This window comes from Gymnoscopelus braueri (genome assembly GCF_963280865.1).
Source record: "Gymnoscopelus braueri genome assembly, chromosome: 17".
NCBI lineage: Eukaryota > Metazoa > Chordata > Actinopteri > Myctophiformes > Myctophidae > Gymnoscopelus > Gymnoscopelus braueri.
The window spans coordinates 48,252,715-48,269,232 of record NC_137617.1 but is presented as its reverse complement, the minus strand read 5'-3'; the positions used below and the strand labels follow the sequence as shown (position 1 = coordinate 48,269,232).

The 16,518-nt window shown below is 39.4% G+C and overlaps 2 protein-coding genes across 2 annotated transcripts in view; both read right to left on the bottom strand.

The window, feature by feature from the left end:
• LOC308105203 (uncharacterized protein) overlaps positions 1-16,518 on the bottom strand; it is a gene marked incomplete at its 3' end in the record, with an annotated part of 438,556 nt that overhangs the window by 86,926 nt on the left and 335,112 nt on the right. The window lies entirely within an intron of this gene.
• Positions 1,047-15,441, bottom strand: LOC308104380 (GTPase IMAP family member 8-like; the record flags this gene model as incomplete). The annotated part of the gene is made up of 6 exons (XM_080454791.1): positions 15,332-15,441; positions 7,172-7,224; positions 4,948-5,025; positions 4,198-4,251; positions 3,259-3,903; positions 1,047-1,321 (listed from the first exon to the last, which is right to left on the bottom strand). The coding sequence occupies exons 4-6, from the start codon at positions 4,229-4,231 to the stop codon at positions 1,047-1,049; spliced, it is 954 nt and encodes a 317-aa protein (XP_080310917.1). The 5' UTR covers positions 4,232-4,251; positions 4,948-5,025; positions 7,172-7,224; positions 15,332-15,441.

The window sequence follows — 16,518 nt, the reverse complement described above, 5'->3', positions numbered from 1 at the left end:
TTAAAATGTAAACGGAGAATTTTTTTTCTCCGTTTGATCCATAATGCCGTTGGCATATGGAGCAACAAGCTTGAAATAAGCCTGGCAGTGAATGAGTTAATTAACATTGAGAATCCAAACTGAAAATCTATAATAATTGACAAAAAGTTACATAAATAATAATGAGCAGCTGCTTTACTGGTGTTCAGTTATGATGCTTCTTCTCTCAGTTCCTCTAATCTACATGAAGTTAGAATTTTAGTTTTTTTTATTTATTGCCCCTTTTTGCACTTTACTGTACTTTTTAAAATAACTTAAAAAAAAGATAATTGTTACACATTTTAAAATTGTGAAAATAGCCGATCTACAAGCTCACAATACGTCGTATTGAGACGCGTTGTGAGCTTGTAGATCGGCTATTTCACACTTTTGTGTTCATTTCATTAATTTACAAAAGAAAAACATAGAAATGTGAAACATGGAGATACAAGGTTTCTACCCGACAGCAAAAATATTACAGGGCTATATAAATCATGTCCTTCATCATCATCATCATCACAACCACCACAAGTGATGTATTATTCATATTATTGGTAATAATAATTTACCACCAGACAGACAGACAGACAGACAGACAGACAGACAAACAGATCGATCACCTTTAGAGATAGCTTTCAGAGTGGTCAGTTTCCTGGTCAGTGTCTGGACATGTTCCTCTATGTTCCTCTTCCTCTCTGACATCTTCTCACAAACATCTACATCAGCTTCACAGTGTCCACCTCCGTTTCCTGACATCATCTCATCTATCTTCTGCAGCAGCTGTGTGACCTGAGTGACATCTGTCTCCTCATTGTTGAAGACATGATACCTGTTCCCACATTTGTCAACAAGCCAGCGGAGGTCTTCTCCTTCAGCCTCAATGTGCTGCTCAATGCTCATGTCTCCCAGACTGTCTCCATGGGTGAACAGTACCATAGAGTGACTCCAGAGACTCTGTGACAGAAGTGTCATGTGTTCCTCTGCTGCTACTCTCTGTGCTTTGGTGAATGCTCCATCAAGAGGAACCGTCAGAAGAGCAGCATGCGGTCCAGGACGACAGAGACACACACTGTTCTGGATCTCCAGTTTGTCCATCTCTGAGGTGTCCTGTAGTGGACTGTTGTAGAACCAGCCAGTGAGTCCACCACTGTCACCTGTCTCCCTGCTACTTTACCCTGTCTCACCTCACACTGCACTGACCTCTGATCAGCTTTAAAACCACTTCCTGTCAGAATGGTGTTTCCTGCTGAACTCTTCCCAGAGAACTGCTCTCCCAACAACACAATCCTGAGGTCAGTCAGTCCTGTCAGAGAAAACAATGTTTACTTTCACTTTGTTTAACAACATTGTCAAGGTTTGTTTTAAATAGCAAAAATAGCCGATCCCCAAGCTCATATTGATTCCCAACGTGACACATTGTGAGCTTGTAGATCTGCTGTTTTCCCTATTTGTCATATACTGTAACACAATATATTGTTACTGTAAATTAACGCCCTACTTCACCATACAAGTGTGTCACACAACAGTGAAAATAGCAGATCTACAATTTTATTTGCAGGTGAAATGTTATTGTTTAAACATGCTAACCCGAGTGTCCCTACTCTTTAACTAATAGCGTAATAGTGTAATAGTGTTACGTTACTGCCAGCGAAAACGAGCGATTTTATCAACCTTTGAAAAATCATGGAATATTTTGTGTGAATGCTATCCGCACGGTGATCCCCTCATTACACACACAGGGGTCTCGTAGAATGGAGGGGAAAAAAATATCCTATAGCGGTAATCAGTTCCATAGTTGTGGCAAGTTGAAAATAGCATGTTTTGCCAAAAATATATAGTGTAAAAAAAAAATACACAGAAGCCGAGATTTTTAAGCAATAAGTTAACCAGGGAGTGAATGGAGCAGCACATCTTTGGATGGCATTATCTCTGGTTCTGTGTGAATTATTATATATTTTTTCAAAACTCGTCCAAACTCGTCCTTGGCAGGCTGGGCCATAGCAGAATTTGACGAATTAATTCGTCCATGGCAGGCAATGAGTTAAAAAAAGTTAAAAAAATTCCCCATTATAGTGAAAATAGCAGATCTACAAGCTCACAACGTGTCGCGTTGCACCGTGTTGTGAGGTTGTAGATCTGCTATTTTCACTCTATTCAAATGTTTTAAAAATAATAATAAAAAAGGAAGTGTTTTGGACATACAGCAACGATTATGTTTAAAACATTGTATCTTTGTTCCTCAACCACTAAACCACTTCAACACTATACTTAGTTGAGTGGAGTCCCCCAGGGGACTGTACTAGGCCTCAACCTGTTTTCACTCTATACTAAATATATTAGCACAAAATAGAAGATCTACAACCTCACAACACGGTGCAACGTGACACATTTCCCCAGAATAGGGATGCTAGGCTTCACGTGGTTAAGCTCTATATACTTCATCATCATAAGACAAATAGTGAAAATAGCAGATCTATAGCTTATAGATCAGCTATTTTCACTATTTTGGGGATTATAATCCTTTTTTTATAGAGACACCCGGGTTAGCATGTTTAACTCATTAAGACCTGAGGCCGATTCTACAAATACCTTCTAAACCAGCAGTTCTCAAACTTTTTCATGTCAAGGACCCCTAATGATATGTATTTGGCTGCGGACCCCCATCTGAATTTGTTTTGTGCCAGGGACCCCCAGGAGAGAAGATTTGTGTTAAAGAATGTGTCAAACACGTTCAAGATTTTTCAAAAATGTTGAAAAATAGCAGATTTAAAAGCTTGCAGCACGGCACAAACCCTTTGATATACACTTGGCCGCGGACCCCCATCTGACCGCGGACCCCCAGAGACAAAGATTTGAGTTAAAAATGTTCGTTTTAAAAAATGTACATATTCAAAGACATGCACACATTTTCAAGATTTTTCAAAAATAGCAGATCTACAAGCTCATAGCGCGGAACTCGGTGCCGCGATATGAGCTCGTAGATCTGCTATTTTTTAATAGCCAAAGCTAAGTGGTTAAAATGATTGTGATGCTATGTTAACTCATTTTGCTGGGGACCCCCCTGGTAACCCCCCCACTGGACCACTGGTGGTCCCCGGACCACTGGTTGAAAACCACTGGCTTAAACAATAACATGAACACAATTTTTTTCTTTGTCAATACAATCTCCTCACATCAGAAAAATGCCATTTAGGTTAAAAATGAGCAAATTGTCACTTAAACAAAGTAAACAAAACCTACCAATGTGTTTTGGAAGTCCAGTTGTTTGTTTCTCTGAGACGTGTTCTTCTGTCTCATAGTGACAACCATTACTAGTCACCATGTGATCTATCTTCTCCAGCAGCTCTGTGACCTGACTTCTATCTCCTCTGTCACTAATGTTAAGAACATGGAAGCGACCTTCACATTTCTCAATAAGAGGTCTTATCTCAGGGCTAGATCTAATGAGATCAGTGTTCATGTTGTTTTTATCAGCTACAGTGAACACCACAATAGTGTGTTTCCACACTCTGTCACTGAGGAGAAATCTCACATGCTCCTCTGCTGACATCACTGTTCCTACTTTTGGGTTGTCCAATCTGATCACTAGGACAAAGGCATGGGGTCCTAGAGGACACAGATTCACACTCTGTTGGATTTCTAACTGAGTCAGTTTTGGGGTCAGAGCTAGGGGATTATAAGACCTCCATCCTGGAGTATCTACCACAGTGATCTGTCTGCCTGACACTTCCTCTTGTCTCATGACACTCTTAGATGTTAATCTGTTTGCTTTAAAAACATCTCTGCCCAGGATGATGTTTCCTACTGAACTCTTTCCACTGGGTTCAACTCCATGTCTTCCCCCGATCAGAACAATTCTCAGGTCTGAGGGGTCACTGTTCTTCCCTGGATGGAAACAGTCAAATAATACAAATACTATTATTATTGCCACACACACACACACACACACACACACACACACACACACACACACACACACACACACACACACACACACACACACACACACACACACACACACACACACACACACACACACACACACACACACACACACACACACACACACACACACACACACACACATCTCCATCATTGAATCAAAAATGCTTCTATGAAAATAGTCCTACTTGACATTAAATTAATCACTTGCTTCATAATTCTATCATAATGTTTTACCTGCTGATGAGCTGCTGGTCTGAATCCCACTCATTGTAGCCAACTGCAAACACCCTAAATTAACATGATATTAATGTAAACCACCTACAGTATCATCATTACCTTTATTTAAACTCAGAGTACAATGAGGGACAATACAAATACAACACTCTACATTAATAGACTCACCAAGAAATAACAATATTTGTAAAGAAAGCATGAATCAGTAATGAAGAAAATACTTTAAACACTCATTCCAGGCAGATGTATTAGATTATCAGATATCTTGTGTAAAGTTGACACTTTGGCCTGAAGGTGGCACCAGAGACAAGGTGATGGTTAGTATTCATCATCCAGAGAACAGGAATGTGTTCAGTAGGTTTTATAGGAATCCATCCATTCTGATCTATTAGTGGACATTTTGACCTTCCAAATTTTTGGTCCAGAAAAACTATAGCTGTACAAATTGGCAATATCAACATTCCTGTCAGTCGCTGGATTGAGAGCTGTTATAGTTTATTTTATTTCATTTCATTAGTCTAATGTTGTGGAGACAAAGTGATGGTGAGTCTGATGCTCCGGTACAGTTTGACACACTAGCAGAGAGAATAGTTCATAACTGGATGACTGTACAGTACAGTAAACTGTACATCCATCATTTACTATAATCTGACGTGTTTACCTATAAAAACACTTCTGTAACTTCATTTAATGACATTAGTAATGATATGTTGACAGATTAGAAAGCTTTGTGTCACTCAGAGTGTTTACCTTATTAAAGTGTTGAAGAAATGAGTCCAGACTGTAAACTTCACTCCTCCAGTGTCAACATGCACTGACAAGTGATTCCTGTCAATCAAGAGGAAAGTGTCCATCATTCATGTGTTGTGGATCAAAGTACACATTCTAGTACACACATGTACAACTGATGACATCACAACACCTCATTGTTGATACTGAAGTAGAGTTATATACATTATAATTCCTCTATATACATTTATCCTGTATCTATTTTATTTCATTACTTTCACACATGGTGGACATAATGTTTATATTATCTTATTACAGCGTGTGGATCTCAGACTTCCATATAACTATTCAACGTAGCTTGTCTATACTCAAGTACTGTATACTTAAGTACAGTTTTGAGGTAATTTGTTTTTACTTTACTGGAGTATTTCCAATTTTCAAAACTTTTACTTCTACTCCACTACAGCTCAGAGGCAAATATTGCACTTTTACTCCACTACAATTATTTGAAAACTTTACTTTGCAGATATACATTATTATATCATAAAACATACATTAACCACTTTAGCCTTATTTCATACATAGGATATTTGAAAATAGCCGATCTACAAGCTCACAACGCGTTGCATCGTGACGGGTTGTGAGCTTGTAGATCTGCTATTTTCAAACAGTTTAGTGTTTTTACTTTTGGTACTTTAAAGGGATACTTCACTTTCGGGCCGGGGACACATTTAAAAAAAATATTAAAAATAAATGAAAAAAAGTTATGGAAAATTCATGGCCCCCTCACGACACGCAGTGTCCGACTAATGTGTGAGGGGGCCATGAATTTTCCATAACTTTTTTCATTTATTTTTAATATATTTTTTAAATGTGTCCCCGGCCCGAAAGTGAAGTATCCCTTTAAGTACATTTTGATGCCAATACTTTTCTACTTCTACTCAAGTAACATTTTGAACACATTTTACTTATAACAGAGAATTTCTACATTTCTACATTGTGGTTTTGTTACTTTGACTTAAGTAATATAATCTGAGTACTTCTTCCACTACTGATGATGACCACTGCTCACTCTTTTCTCCATGCACTGGTTTACAGACAGAGACACATCTAAGAGTGTACAAATGGAACCAAATGGACCCGTTAGGTATATCTGACTGCAGATACATCCTCATATACTGTACACAGGGCCGGCTGGATAGTCATTCATTAAACCATTGTAATGGCAGCTTTTACATGTTACTTTATGTAAGTTAAACAGATCAGGAAGATGCAGGACTCAGTTGTCAGGAACCAAACTCCATACTTTATTGTAGATCTCATCACAGCAGAGAGAGACTAGTGTCTCCCTCCAGGGCTTCCCCCATCCCTCCCCCACACCAATGTCTTACACATATTTATACTGGCAGGATGGTACACAGAGGTATAACAACAGATGGTCACTCCTTACATGGGCTTTATTCTATAACTGACTCACCCAGAGTCAGTATGTTTGAAATAGGTTTGCATGAGTCGACTGTTTGGAAAGGAATTTGTCAGGGAGAGGAGTTTAACAAGGAAGAACAGGTGATGATTGTTGCATCTACTAATACATTCAATTAATCAATACCACAATGACTGTTATATGAATTTTATCCACTACACCATTTACAGATACTTTTAAACTGCCTTTTCTGACACTGAGTTTCTCACAATTACTACTTTATATCTCAGAATGCTGACTTTCTCTCATTTATAATCAGTACCGGATTAGGTGCTTGTAGCATCTCATTATGTAATAACGGCTAATGATGTCATAAACTAAATGTAATAAAAGCAGAAACGGAAGGGTTAATAATATATTACTGATGAACAGTGTTTATAATATATTACTGTTGAACAGTGTTTATAATATATTACTGTTGAACAGTGTTTATAATATATTACTGATGAACAGTGTTTATAATATATTACTGTTGAACAGTGTTTATAATATATTACTGTTGAACAGTGTTTATAATATATTACTGTTGAACAGTGTTTATAATATATTACTGTTGAACAGTGTTTATAATATATTACTGTTGAACAGTGTTTATAATATATTACTGTTGAACAGTGTTTATAATATATTACTGATGAACAGTGTTTATAATATATTACTGTTGAACAGTGTTTATAATATATTACTGTTGAACAGTGTTTATAATATATTACTGTTGAACAGTGTTTATAATATATTACTGTTGAACAGTGTCAGACAAACCTTTGCCAGGGTTGATTCCATCTGGTGATGGTACAGCACGTCAGTCACCACAACTGTAAAGACATGAGCAAATATTGTCATTTAGACACGAACCACAAAGTGTAACTGGACACTCATTTCTTATTCTACATTATGTCACAACTTACAATGATGTGAATCCATAATTAAATGTACAAGAAGCTGCATGAATATGAAGTTCAGTCTGACACACACACACACACACACACACACACACACACACACACACACACACACACACACACACACACACACACACACACACACACACACACACACACACACACACACACACACACACACACACACACACACACACACACACACACACACACACACACACACACACACACACACACACACGCCCCTTGCTGTCCAACAAAGAGCAACTTGTATTAAACAGAAAATGCAATGTACTATATTGTTTACTAAAGAGCTGGAGAGACCCCTGTGACCGAACAAACGCTCTGTAGCAATGATTACTATCAGAACATAGTACTTTAACCTTTTAACAAAAACAAAAAAAAATATATCACTTATCCTACCTTTAAGTGCAGAATGATTCAGGCCTGACTACAATACAGTTAAGTGTAGCAGGATGATTAGGCTACTGTCATCAACAACAACAACCACATAGGCTTTTGGCTACCTTAAATGATTTGGTAAATGTAACTGCACACAACATGATGCACAATAATGGTTTTACATTGTTACAGCATGTGGGTCTGTCTTTATTTCGGACATATCATTTATACCTAAAACAAACAGATACAAATATTTAACCTTACTTGAAGTGTGCTTTATAGAAACCCAATCATTTTTGATGATCACCTGTCTAGCCTCTTCAAATGCAATATTAAAACGTTTCCATGAACCAGAGGCAGAGCTTTATTATCAACTGAAACTTAATAACATGCCCATAAAAAACATCTCACAACAAGTTACCGGGCCGGCATAACATACACACTAACATATAACATAAACAAACACACATGTACTTCCTCCTCAAGTTCCACAACAAGCATACACCAGCCTCCCAACCAATCACAGAGCCTCATGCTGCTACTAGAACCCTCCCTGTGTCTGTGATTGGCCATAACCCCCCATAGAAATACTTTGAAGTCCCCATACAGGGTTAAAAAATCATTGTTTTTGCCTCCAGCTAAGCTGTGAAATAAACGTGTAAACTGAGAAGTAAAGTGCACTAAGGGCCCTATTTTAGCCAGTGCCTTACCCATTATCCATAAACTTATATGCCATTCTTTTCTTTTTACTATTTTTAAAAACATTTTAATTTAAAATTTAGTTCAACTAGCCGATCTACATCGACACGTTGTGAGCTTGTAGATTGGCTATTTGAAATGTTAGAACATTTTTTTTAAATAGTAAAAAATGGCAAGGAAGTTTAGGGACAATGGCTAAGGCACCGGCTAAAATAAGGCCCTTCTCTTTTATACACAACATGGACAGAATGAATATGTTTACATTTTACGGTACAGAAGCAAGCAGGAGGCTTTATCTTTTTGTCTCTGCAGTAGTTTGTCTGTCAGTCTGACTGAAACCAGAGCAGAAACACAGAGAGGAGAGGAGAGGAGAGGAGAGGGGAGGGGAGGAGATGAGCGGCTCTGCCATTCTGCTGTGAGTCAGTATCAGTTATGCAAAATAGAGATGCACCGATACAGGTTTTTTCAATTTCGATCCGATCCGATATATTCATTTGGATATTTTCCGATACTTTCCCGATATCCGATACTTACAGTAGGCTACATAGCAAAAACTTTAAGTAAAAAAAAATGCATTACCTTTCAATTAAAGCCATTTATTAATTGTAGGATAGGCTTCAGCTCAAATAACAGAGAGCAGTCAGTGCAACTGATTGCAAAATGCAATGGCAACTCTTTGAAATACGTCAAATAACAATGCCTTACTGTGCAAATACAAAAAAAGTGGCAACAAGTGGCTTGTTTTAACAAATAAACAAGTGCCTGGCAGTGCAAACTGCAAATACTTAACTGGCAAAAACAAAAGAAGTGGCAACTCCTTATTTTTTTTACAGACTATTTTAAAGTGTAATAACAGTAGAAAATCAAATAGACTATGATCTATCACCAAAATAAAATACCTACAAATAATAAATTAAAATGTGCATAGCTGCTTCTTAAAATTGTATTAAACACAAAATAAATACAATATTGTAGGTCTGTTTTAATGCAGCAGCAACCCTGTAAACAAGGAGAGACCACGTCTCTCATTGTGTAGTTTCACTACTGACATCTGGTCCTCTGACGTTAGCCCAATGTCGCTAATCAGTCTCACTGTACATTGGGTGAGTGTGGAGAATTATGCTTTTAACAGCGCGGTGCTGCAGGTGAAAGAGTGCAGGGGCTCACACACCAGCGATTTGATTAAAACCACAATGAAGGAGATGCTGGATAACTGGAAGATCACGCTGGCTAAAGACTGGCTAGAGACAACTCAAATAACATGAAAAAGGCGATCCGGTTGATAGTTTGGGCTGCTTGGCACACACACTGCAGCTTGTTGTTCACGAGGGGATTCTCTCCCAGCGCAGTGTACATGATGCCCTCGCTAACGCAAGGAGAATAGTGACTAATTTCAAACATTCTCAAGTTGCACAGTCAGTCCCGCTTTGAAGACATTCAAACAGAGCTAGGGCAGGACACAACGTCTTCAGCAAGACGTTCAGACAAGGTGGAACAGCTCGCTGTATATGATACAAAGCCTATACTGGAACAGCAGAATACACGATGAAACACTTTGTCCACCCCTCGGAACATTGGCTTCACATACATTGCACTTAGCTGTGCTGCTTTTTGGCGTCTCAATTGTAAAATAGCTCCCAATTAAGGACATGTTTTCTTTGTTTGTGCCGGCTCCACCAAACGAAAACACTTTCTTCAGCGGGGCCACTGCGCGTTTATAGTTAAACGGAAGACTCGCCCCAAAAGTCATGGCCCCATAGTTTTTTCGCGGACCAGCGGTTCTTGTATTTGTTTTACTGAGGATAAGGTTATAAATAAGTTTAGGTTTTGGCACCGTTTTACTAAGGTTACGTTTAGGAATAAGGTTAGGTTAGGCATAGGTTACTGAGGTTACGTTTAGGAAGACCGCCGGATTTGCCCCGGGGCAACTGTGTTTTTGGACGAGCGTTTTGGTATTCAGTCTACAGGCTTCCCATGCTGTGAAGCCGTGAGAGAAGCGGCGACGAAAAAAAGTTTGCTGGATAAGATTGTGGGATTGTTTTATTGGATAATAATAATATGCTAAAACGTTTGATTATGGGCTTATGGGCGTGATTATATTATATATTTATAAACCAGAGACTTTTTTCTTTTTTTCGGAACGTGGATCGGTTACGTCATGTTCGATATCCGATACGTGAATTAAGTCATATCGGAACCCGATACCGATACGGTATCAGTATCGGCGCATCTCTAATGCAAAATGTCCCATTTCACAAGTTTTCAAATGTATATCTTTTGAAAATAGCAGATCTACAATCTGTATCTTGTAGATCTGCTATTTTCAAATGGCCGAAATGTATACAGGGTTGAAGTGGTTAATGTATGTTTTGTGATAATATAAAACATCTTCAAAGTAACTAGTAACTCAAGTTTTAATATAATTGTAGTGGAGTAAAAGTACAATATTGGAAATACTCCAGTAAAGTAAAAAATACCTCAAATACCTTAGTTACTTTACACCACTGCAGATAAGAAAGATGTCAAATTAAAATGGACATGTGTTGAAGGAAAGAGAAGGACATTGTTTTGGTGTCATTTCGTCAACATGGTTTCCTATTAAAGTGTCAGTTGAGCAGAAGAGCTGCAGGTTGTTGAGAAACACAACCGAGACGAACCGGACGCGCTAGCCTACGCCACAACCACTCATGACTTCCTGTTTAACTTAGAGTGTGCAGGCATGCGTGTGCGGGCATGTGTGTGTGTGTGTGTGTGTGTGTGTGTGTGTGTGTGTGTGTGTGTGTGTGTGTGTGTGTGTGTGTGTGTGGGCGTGTGTGCATGTGAATGCTGTTGATATAGAAAGATGTCATAATGACAGGTACATATAAATGATATGCCTTTTTTTACTTCTCCTTTGTGATTGGGTGCATACAGTGGTGTAAAGTAACTAAGTACATTTACTCAAGTACTGTAATTAAGTACAATTTTGAGGTTTTTTTTCACTTTCGTGGAGTATTCCCAATTTCCAATACTTTTACTTCTACTCCACTACAGGCTGAATTAGTTGATCTACATAAATGTTATTTCATTTTTATAGTGAGAATCATCCATATTCTGTTGCTGGGATAGCCTCTGTCTCTCCCTGACCTAATGAATATATGACAAACATGTTGTTTTGAGAAAGCTCAATGTAAACAAACTACATTACACACACACACTCCCACGCACGCACGCACGCACGCACACGCACACACACTAAAGATTGTGCAACAGGTCGACAGGCAGATCAACAGTCCCCCCAGCATGTGAGTGCTTGCGTACGTGTTTGCGTGTGTGCAGGGCCGTGTTAATGTCAGAATGCGGAATCCTAGGCAACGGACAGTCCCCCCCCCCCCCCCCCTCACTTACTTTATTTCGGTTTTAGGGATAGGTTAGGCTTATGTTATTTAATTTTCATTGGTGCATTTTTGGGCCCCCCCCACCCCCCCCGACAGGACATTGCCTGTGCTTAAACACGGCCCTGCGTGGGTGTGTGTGTGTGTGTGTGTGTGTGTGTGTGTGTGTGTGTGTGTGTGTGTGTGTGTGTGTGTGTGTGTGTGTGTGTGTGTGTGTGTGTGTGTGTGTGTGTGTGTGTGTGTGTTAATACTAGATCAGGTGGTGTTTGATAGACTAGTCTACATAATCCTTATCATAAGAGTTGTCCATCGTCTGTAGGATGTGGTTGAAATTATTAATAATTGTGGTGCAGCCAAACATAATAGACTATTTACACTTCCAATGTGATCAAGTGATATAACTTGATCCACGTCAGTGAGACTTTGTATCTGGCAGAGCATTTAGTTAGTGAAATAGCAGGTAAAGCAAGCCGTTTCCACACAGCAACAGGAATCTTGCTGTGGAAAACCAGTCGGATTGAAAAATGAGTACTTGTTTTTCAGCACGCTCTCATCCTCATGGATACAACCTCATCCTCATGGATACAACCTCATCCTCATGGATACAACCTCATCCTCATGGATACAAACTCATCCTCATGGATACAACCTCATCCTAATGGATACAAACTCATCCTCATGGATACAAACTCATCCTCATGGATACAACCTCATCCTCATGGATACAACCTCATCCTCACTGGAAGAACAAAATGTAGGCCTATCGACATTCTCTGGTCAAAAACCTTGTAACTCACTTGCGCTTCATTTAGGTAAAATATTGGTGACGCTGTGCAGTGTTAATATTTTACAGACACAATTTTGTAACTTCCTGAAAAGTAGACCGTTTACATACAGCTTTGCTGTTGGGGGCACTAAGGGCTCTATTCACAGGCCAAAAATTCCCCGTTAAATCGGGATAATGGACCTGCGCCGCCCCAATAGGTTATTCTAGCACCTGCTCTACCCGTCACCATTATGCCGACGCCGTTATTTGCGCGTGGAGGTGTGCCTGTGGGCGTGTTGTTGCTATATCCCCCACATTGCAATTCTACAGACACACATGGGTACGGCTTGGGGACGGGGGATAGTGGATTCTAGAAGCACCCGCTGGTTTATAAAATCACCCGTCAAGTGCACACAGACACTACAATGGCTTTGTGCGTTGGACCATGAGCCGTGTTGCCAGCCTTGGAGAGAAATAAGCAACGCAGTCCGCAGGTCTATGAAAACAAAAAGAAGCAACTCTAAGGCCACATGAGCACTTCAAACTACTAACTAGAGCTTTCATATCCCCTAAATATTTCAGCCTGGCTCGACTAATAATTGACAAATTAGACCCAGTCAGCCCGTCAGTCATTTTTCTAAAGAAGCCTTATTTCTCATTAAATCTTGGTAATTCGTTAAGAACAGGAGTCATTCTACCCTAACAGTCTATATTTTATTTAAAAAACAGCTTGGAGCAAATAGGGCTATATAAATATATACACTTCCCCATAACCATTTTAAAAATGAGTATGGTTATTCTATGAAATATATGTTTCATAGAATAACCGTAATCATTTTTGCAATGGAGAAATCACACCCAATGTTACCTTCTGGCCGCTGCCTGTGCTTTCATTTGAAGAAATAATCCAACAATTTCTTTGAGGTGAAAAAGACATGAAGAAAGTTCTGAAGATCCATTATTTATGTCATGTTATGGTTTAAAGTTTAAAGGGAGCTCTCTACTGCTGCGTCATGACAAGACAGTGATTGATTTGACCTAGGCTACTTTAGCGTTGCGCTGCCCTGTTGATTAATTATTTGGCATCAGCTGTGTAGGAATATATAACTATTTTAAATGGCTTTCATATACTCTTGGGGATCTGACTAATATGACAAGTTGCTTATTGTGAACACAATAGCCTACGCTACAAATTAATTAATATGTGAATTTATTTGGATGTAAAAAAAACTTAGACCCGGCTCAGCCGGTGCCGACGGGCCGGGTCGGGTCCCGTTGGGTTTGGGCTAAAATCTTAAGCACTTACATTTTTTATAAGGTGATCGGATCTTGATTTTCATTTTGGCTGCTGTCTCATTAAACCCCTGCTGCGGGACGTGCGGGTCAATATTATATTATAGCCTATATTATATATATTAGCCTATATTATTATTATATTCCCCGCGTAAACGCTACGTTCATGACCCCCCAAAATAACCATATTTGAACTGGGGACCCCCCCATTTTGTTTGACTCGGTTCCACAGATAAATATTGTGAAAATAGCAGATCTACAAGCTCGCCAGGCGTTGGGTGCTCCATTGTGGTCTCGACCCACAGGTTGAGAACCACTGCATTAAGCTCCAAGCAAGTTACATGCGACGCACATACGCATCGCAGCAATGTGTCTGGGTTTGAGAGGCTTTGATTGATGTAAACTTAAAGTTTAGCTCTGTTCGGGATTACTGAACAAAGGTGGATGATGAAAGATAACGGGGACAATATGGATGTAAGTTAACTTTAAAACTGCGTCACTTCAGAGGAAACTATGGAGCAACTTCAGAGATGTTTACACACCCCTGGAATCCATTAGAACGGTGGAAATAGAACGATAACAGCCAACGTGAGTACATAGGCTATAGTATAGACCTTTCCTAAAACTGTCCAATTTATTATACCCATGTGCTACTGTTTGTCTGTGTACCACGTAGGAGCGTTGTCGCAACATGATGTAATTAATTATTTGGGAGCAGCCAGTGTGTACCAATAGTATACATATTTTAAATGGCTTTCATATACTATTCCGGATCTGACTAATATGACAAGCTTATTGTGAACACAATAGGCTACAAATTAATATAAAAATGTATTTGGATTAAAAAAAAAGAAGGAAAACAAGCCCAATGTGGCTTATAATAATCAGACCAGGCAACAGTGCAGACAGGTAGATAGGCTAGAGCATATATTGGATCGGGATGACGGCTAGCGCAGTCTTCTCTTAAAGGCAATGGCTTCTGGCACGGTGATTGGTTTTATCATTGTAACGCCCAAACCACACCTATGCATAATGTAACGGGTAGCTCAGGTGTTTGGCGGGTGAGGGGGGTGCCATAGAATACCGAATTTTGCGGGGAAACGCCTCTTGCCTAGTCCGAAATCCCTAATTAGTGGTTTGTTCAAATCTGGCTCTGAATAGAGCCCTAAGTATTCCCATTACTTGCATGATGCCTGGTACAGTTCTTTGTGACTCACAATTGTCACATCGAAAGTGTATATGGACATGATGAGATTTGTTGACTCAACGTCAATTCTGTGAGTTAAATTTGGTGAGGGAAGACTGTCACTTCAGCAAAAGCACTAACTGTCAGCAAATATACACGTTCAACCACTTACGCCCTATATACTTCCTTGTATGACAAACAGCAAAAATTTAACTAATGTTGCAACAAATTGCTTGATTTTAGATCTGCTATTTTGTTGTTTTTGAAATGTTATTAAAATAAATCTCATTCTTAACTTACCTAGGATTGAGATCAAACTGATTCTTGATGGATAAATGCTGATTCTTAGACTTTAATTTAAAGAAGTTGAGCAGAAGTTGAGCAGCACTTTGTGACTCCCTCTCTGCTGGTGTGCATCGGGGGAAAGAACTGACAGTCAAAAAGGTCATGTGACCTTGAGAACTTACATGATTGGATAACTGAATGACCCCCATTTCAATGATGTCATTAGAGTTCAGTTCTATTTTCATGCATTGTGGGAAATGTAGTGAAATGATCTATTGCCAACAACATGTGATAAAGGGTTCAAGCACAAAGCAAGTGAAGCAGAGTCACGAGGGTGTTAAAGATCCCATTCCAACCACAATCATACATCATTTAAATGTTCCAGTGTGGTCTGTTGGTTTATTAAGGTGTTTTATTGATCCGTTATTTTGACTAGAAGGTTATGGGTGAGTGATCCTATGATGTCAGATGACGAGGGTTCTGTTTTGTTCTTCAGATGATCTTAAAAGAATATTCTTCTGTCCTAACTTAACCCCTACACCCTGAGAACCCAGGGCGTTGCTAAGCAACAACTAGAATGAACAGAAATGAAGAAGATGAAGGGAGAAAGAAGTGAGACAGAAACAGGAACATAACTTCAAGTAAAACCCATGTGTGGTCAGACTGCAGCGTTTGTTTCATGCTGTGAAGACCATAAATACATAGAGTGTAACTCTACCTAGCAACTAACTGCTGACATTAAAGTAATGGTCATGGAGTCACTGTGTTACTAACTGCACTGAGTATTATTTATCCAGTGAACATTTAAATTATTTAACAGATAAGACAGATGTTAAATTAAAACGGACATGTGTTGAAGGAATTCTGTTGCAAAACACAACCGAGACGAAACGTAAGCGCTACGCCACAACCACTCTGACTTCCTGTTTGACATAGAAGGACCTCTGTGTGTGTGTGTGTGTGTGTGTGTGTGTGTGTGTGTGTGTGTGTGTGTGTGTGTGTGTGTGTGTGTGTGTGTGTGTGTGTGTGTGTGTGTGTGTGTGTGTGTGTGTGTGTGTGTGTGTGTGTGTACACGTAGCGTGCGAACGGGGCTTGCAGTTACAACAGTGCACTCTCCTCCTGTCTCAATCAGCTCGCCCCCATAAAAACTAAATCTGTCTCCTACACCCACTCCACCCCCTGGTGGTACACTGACCACCTCC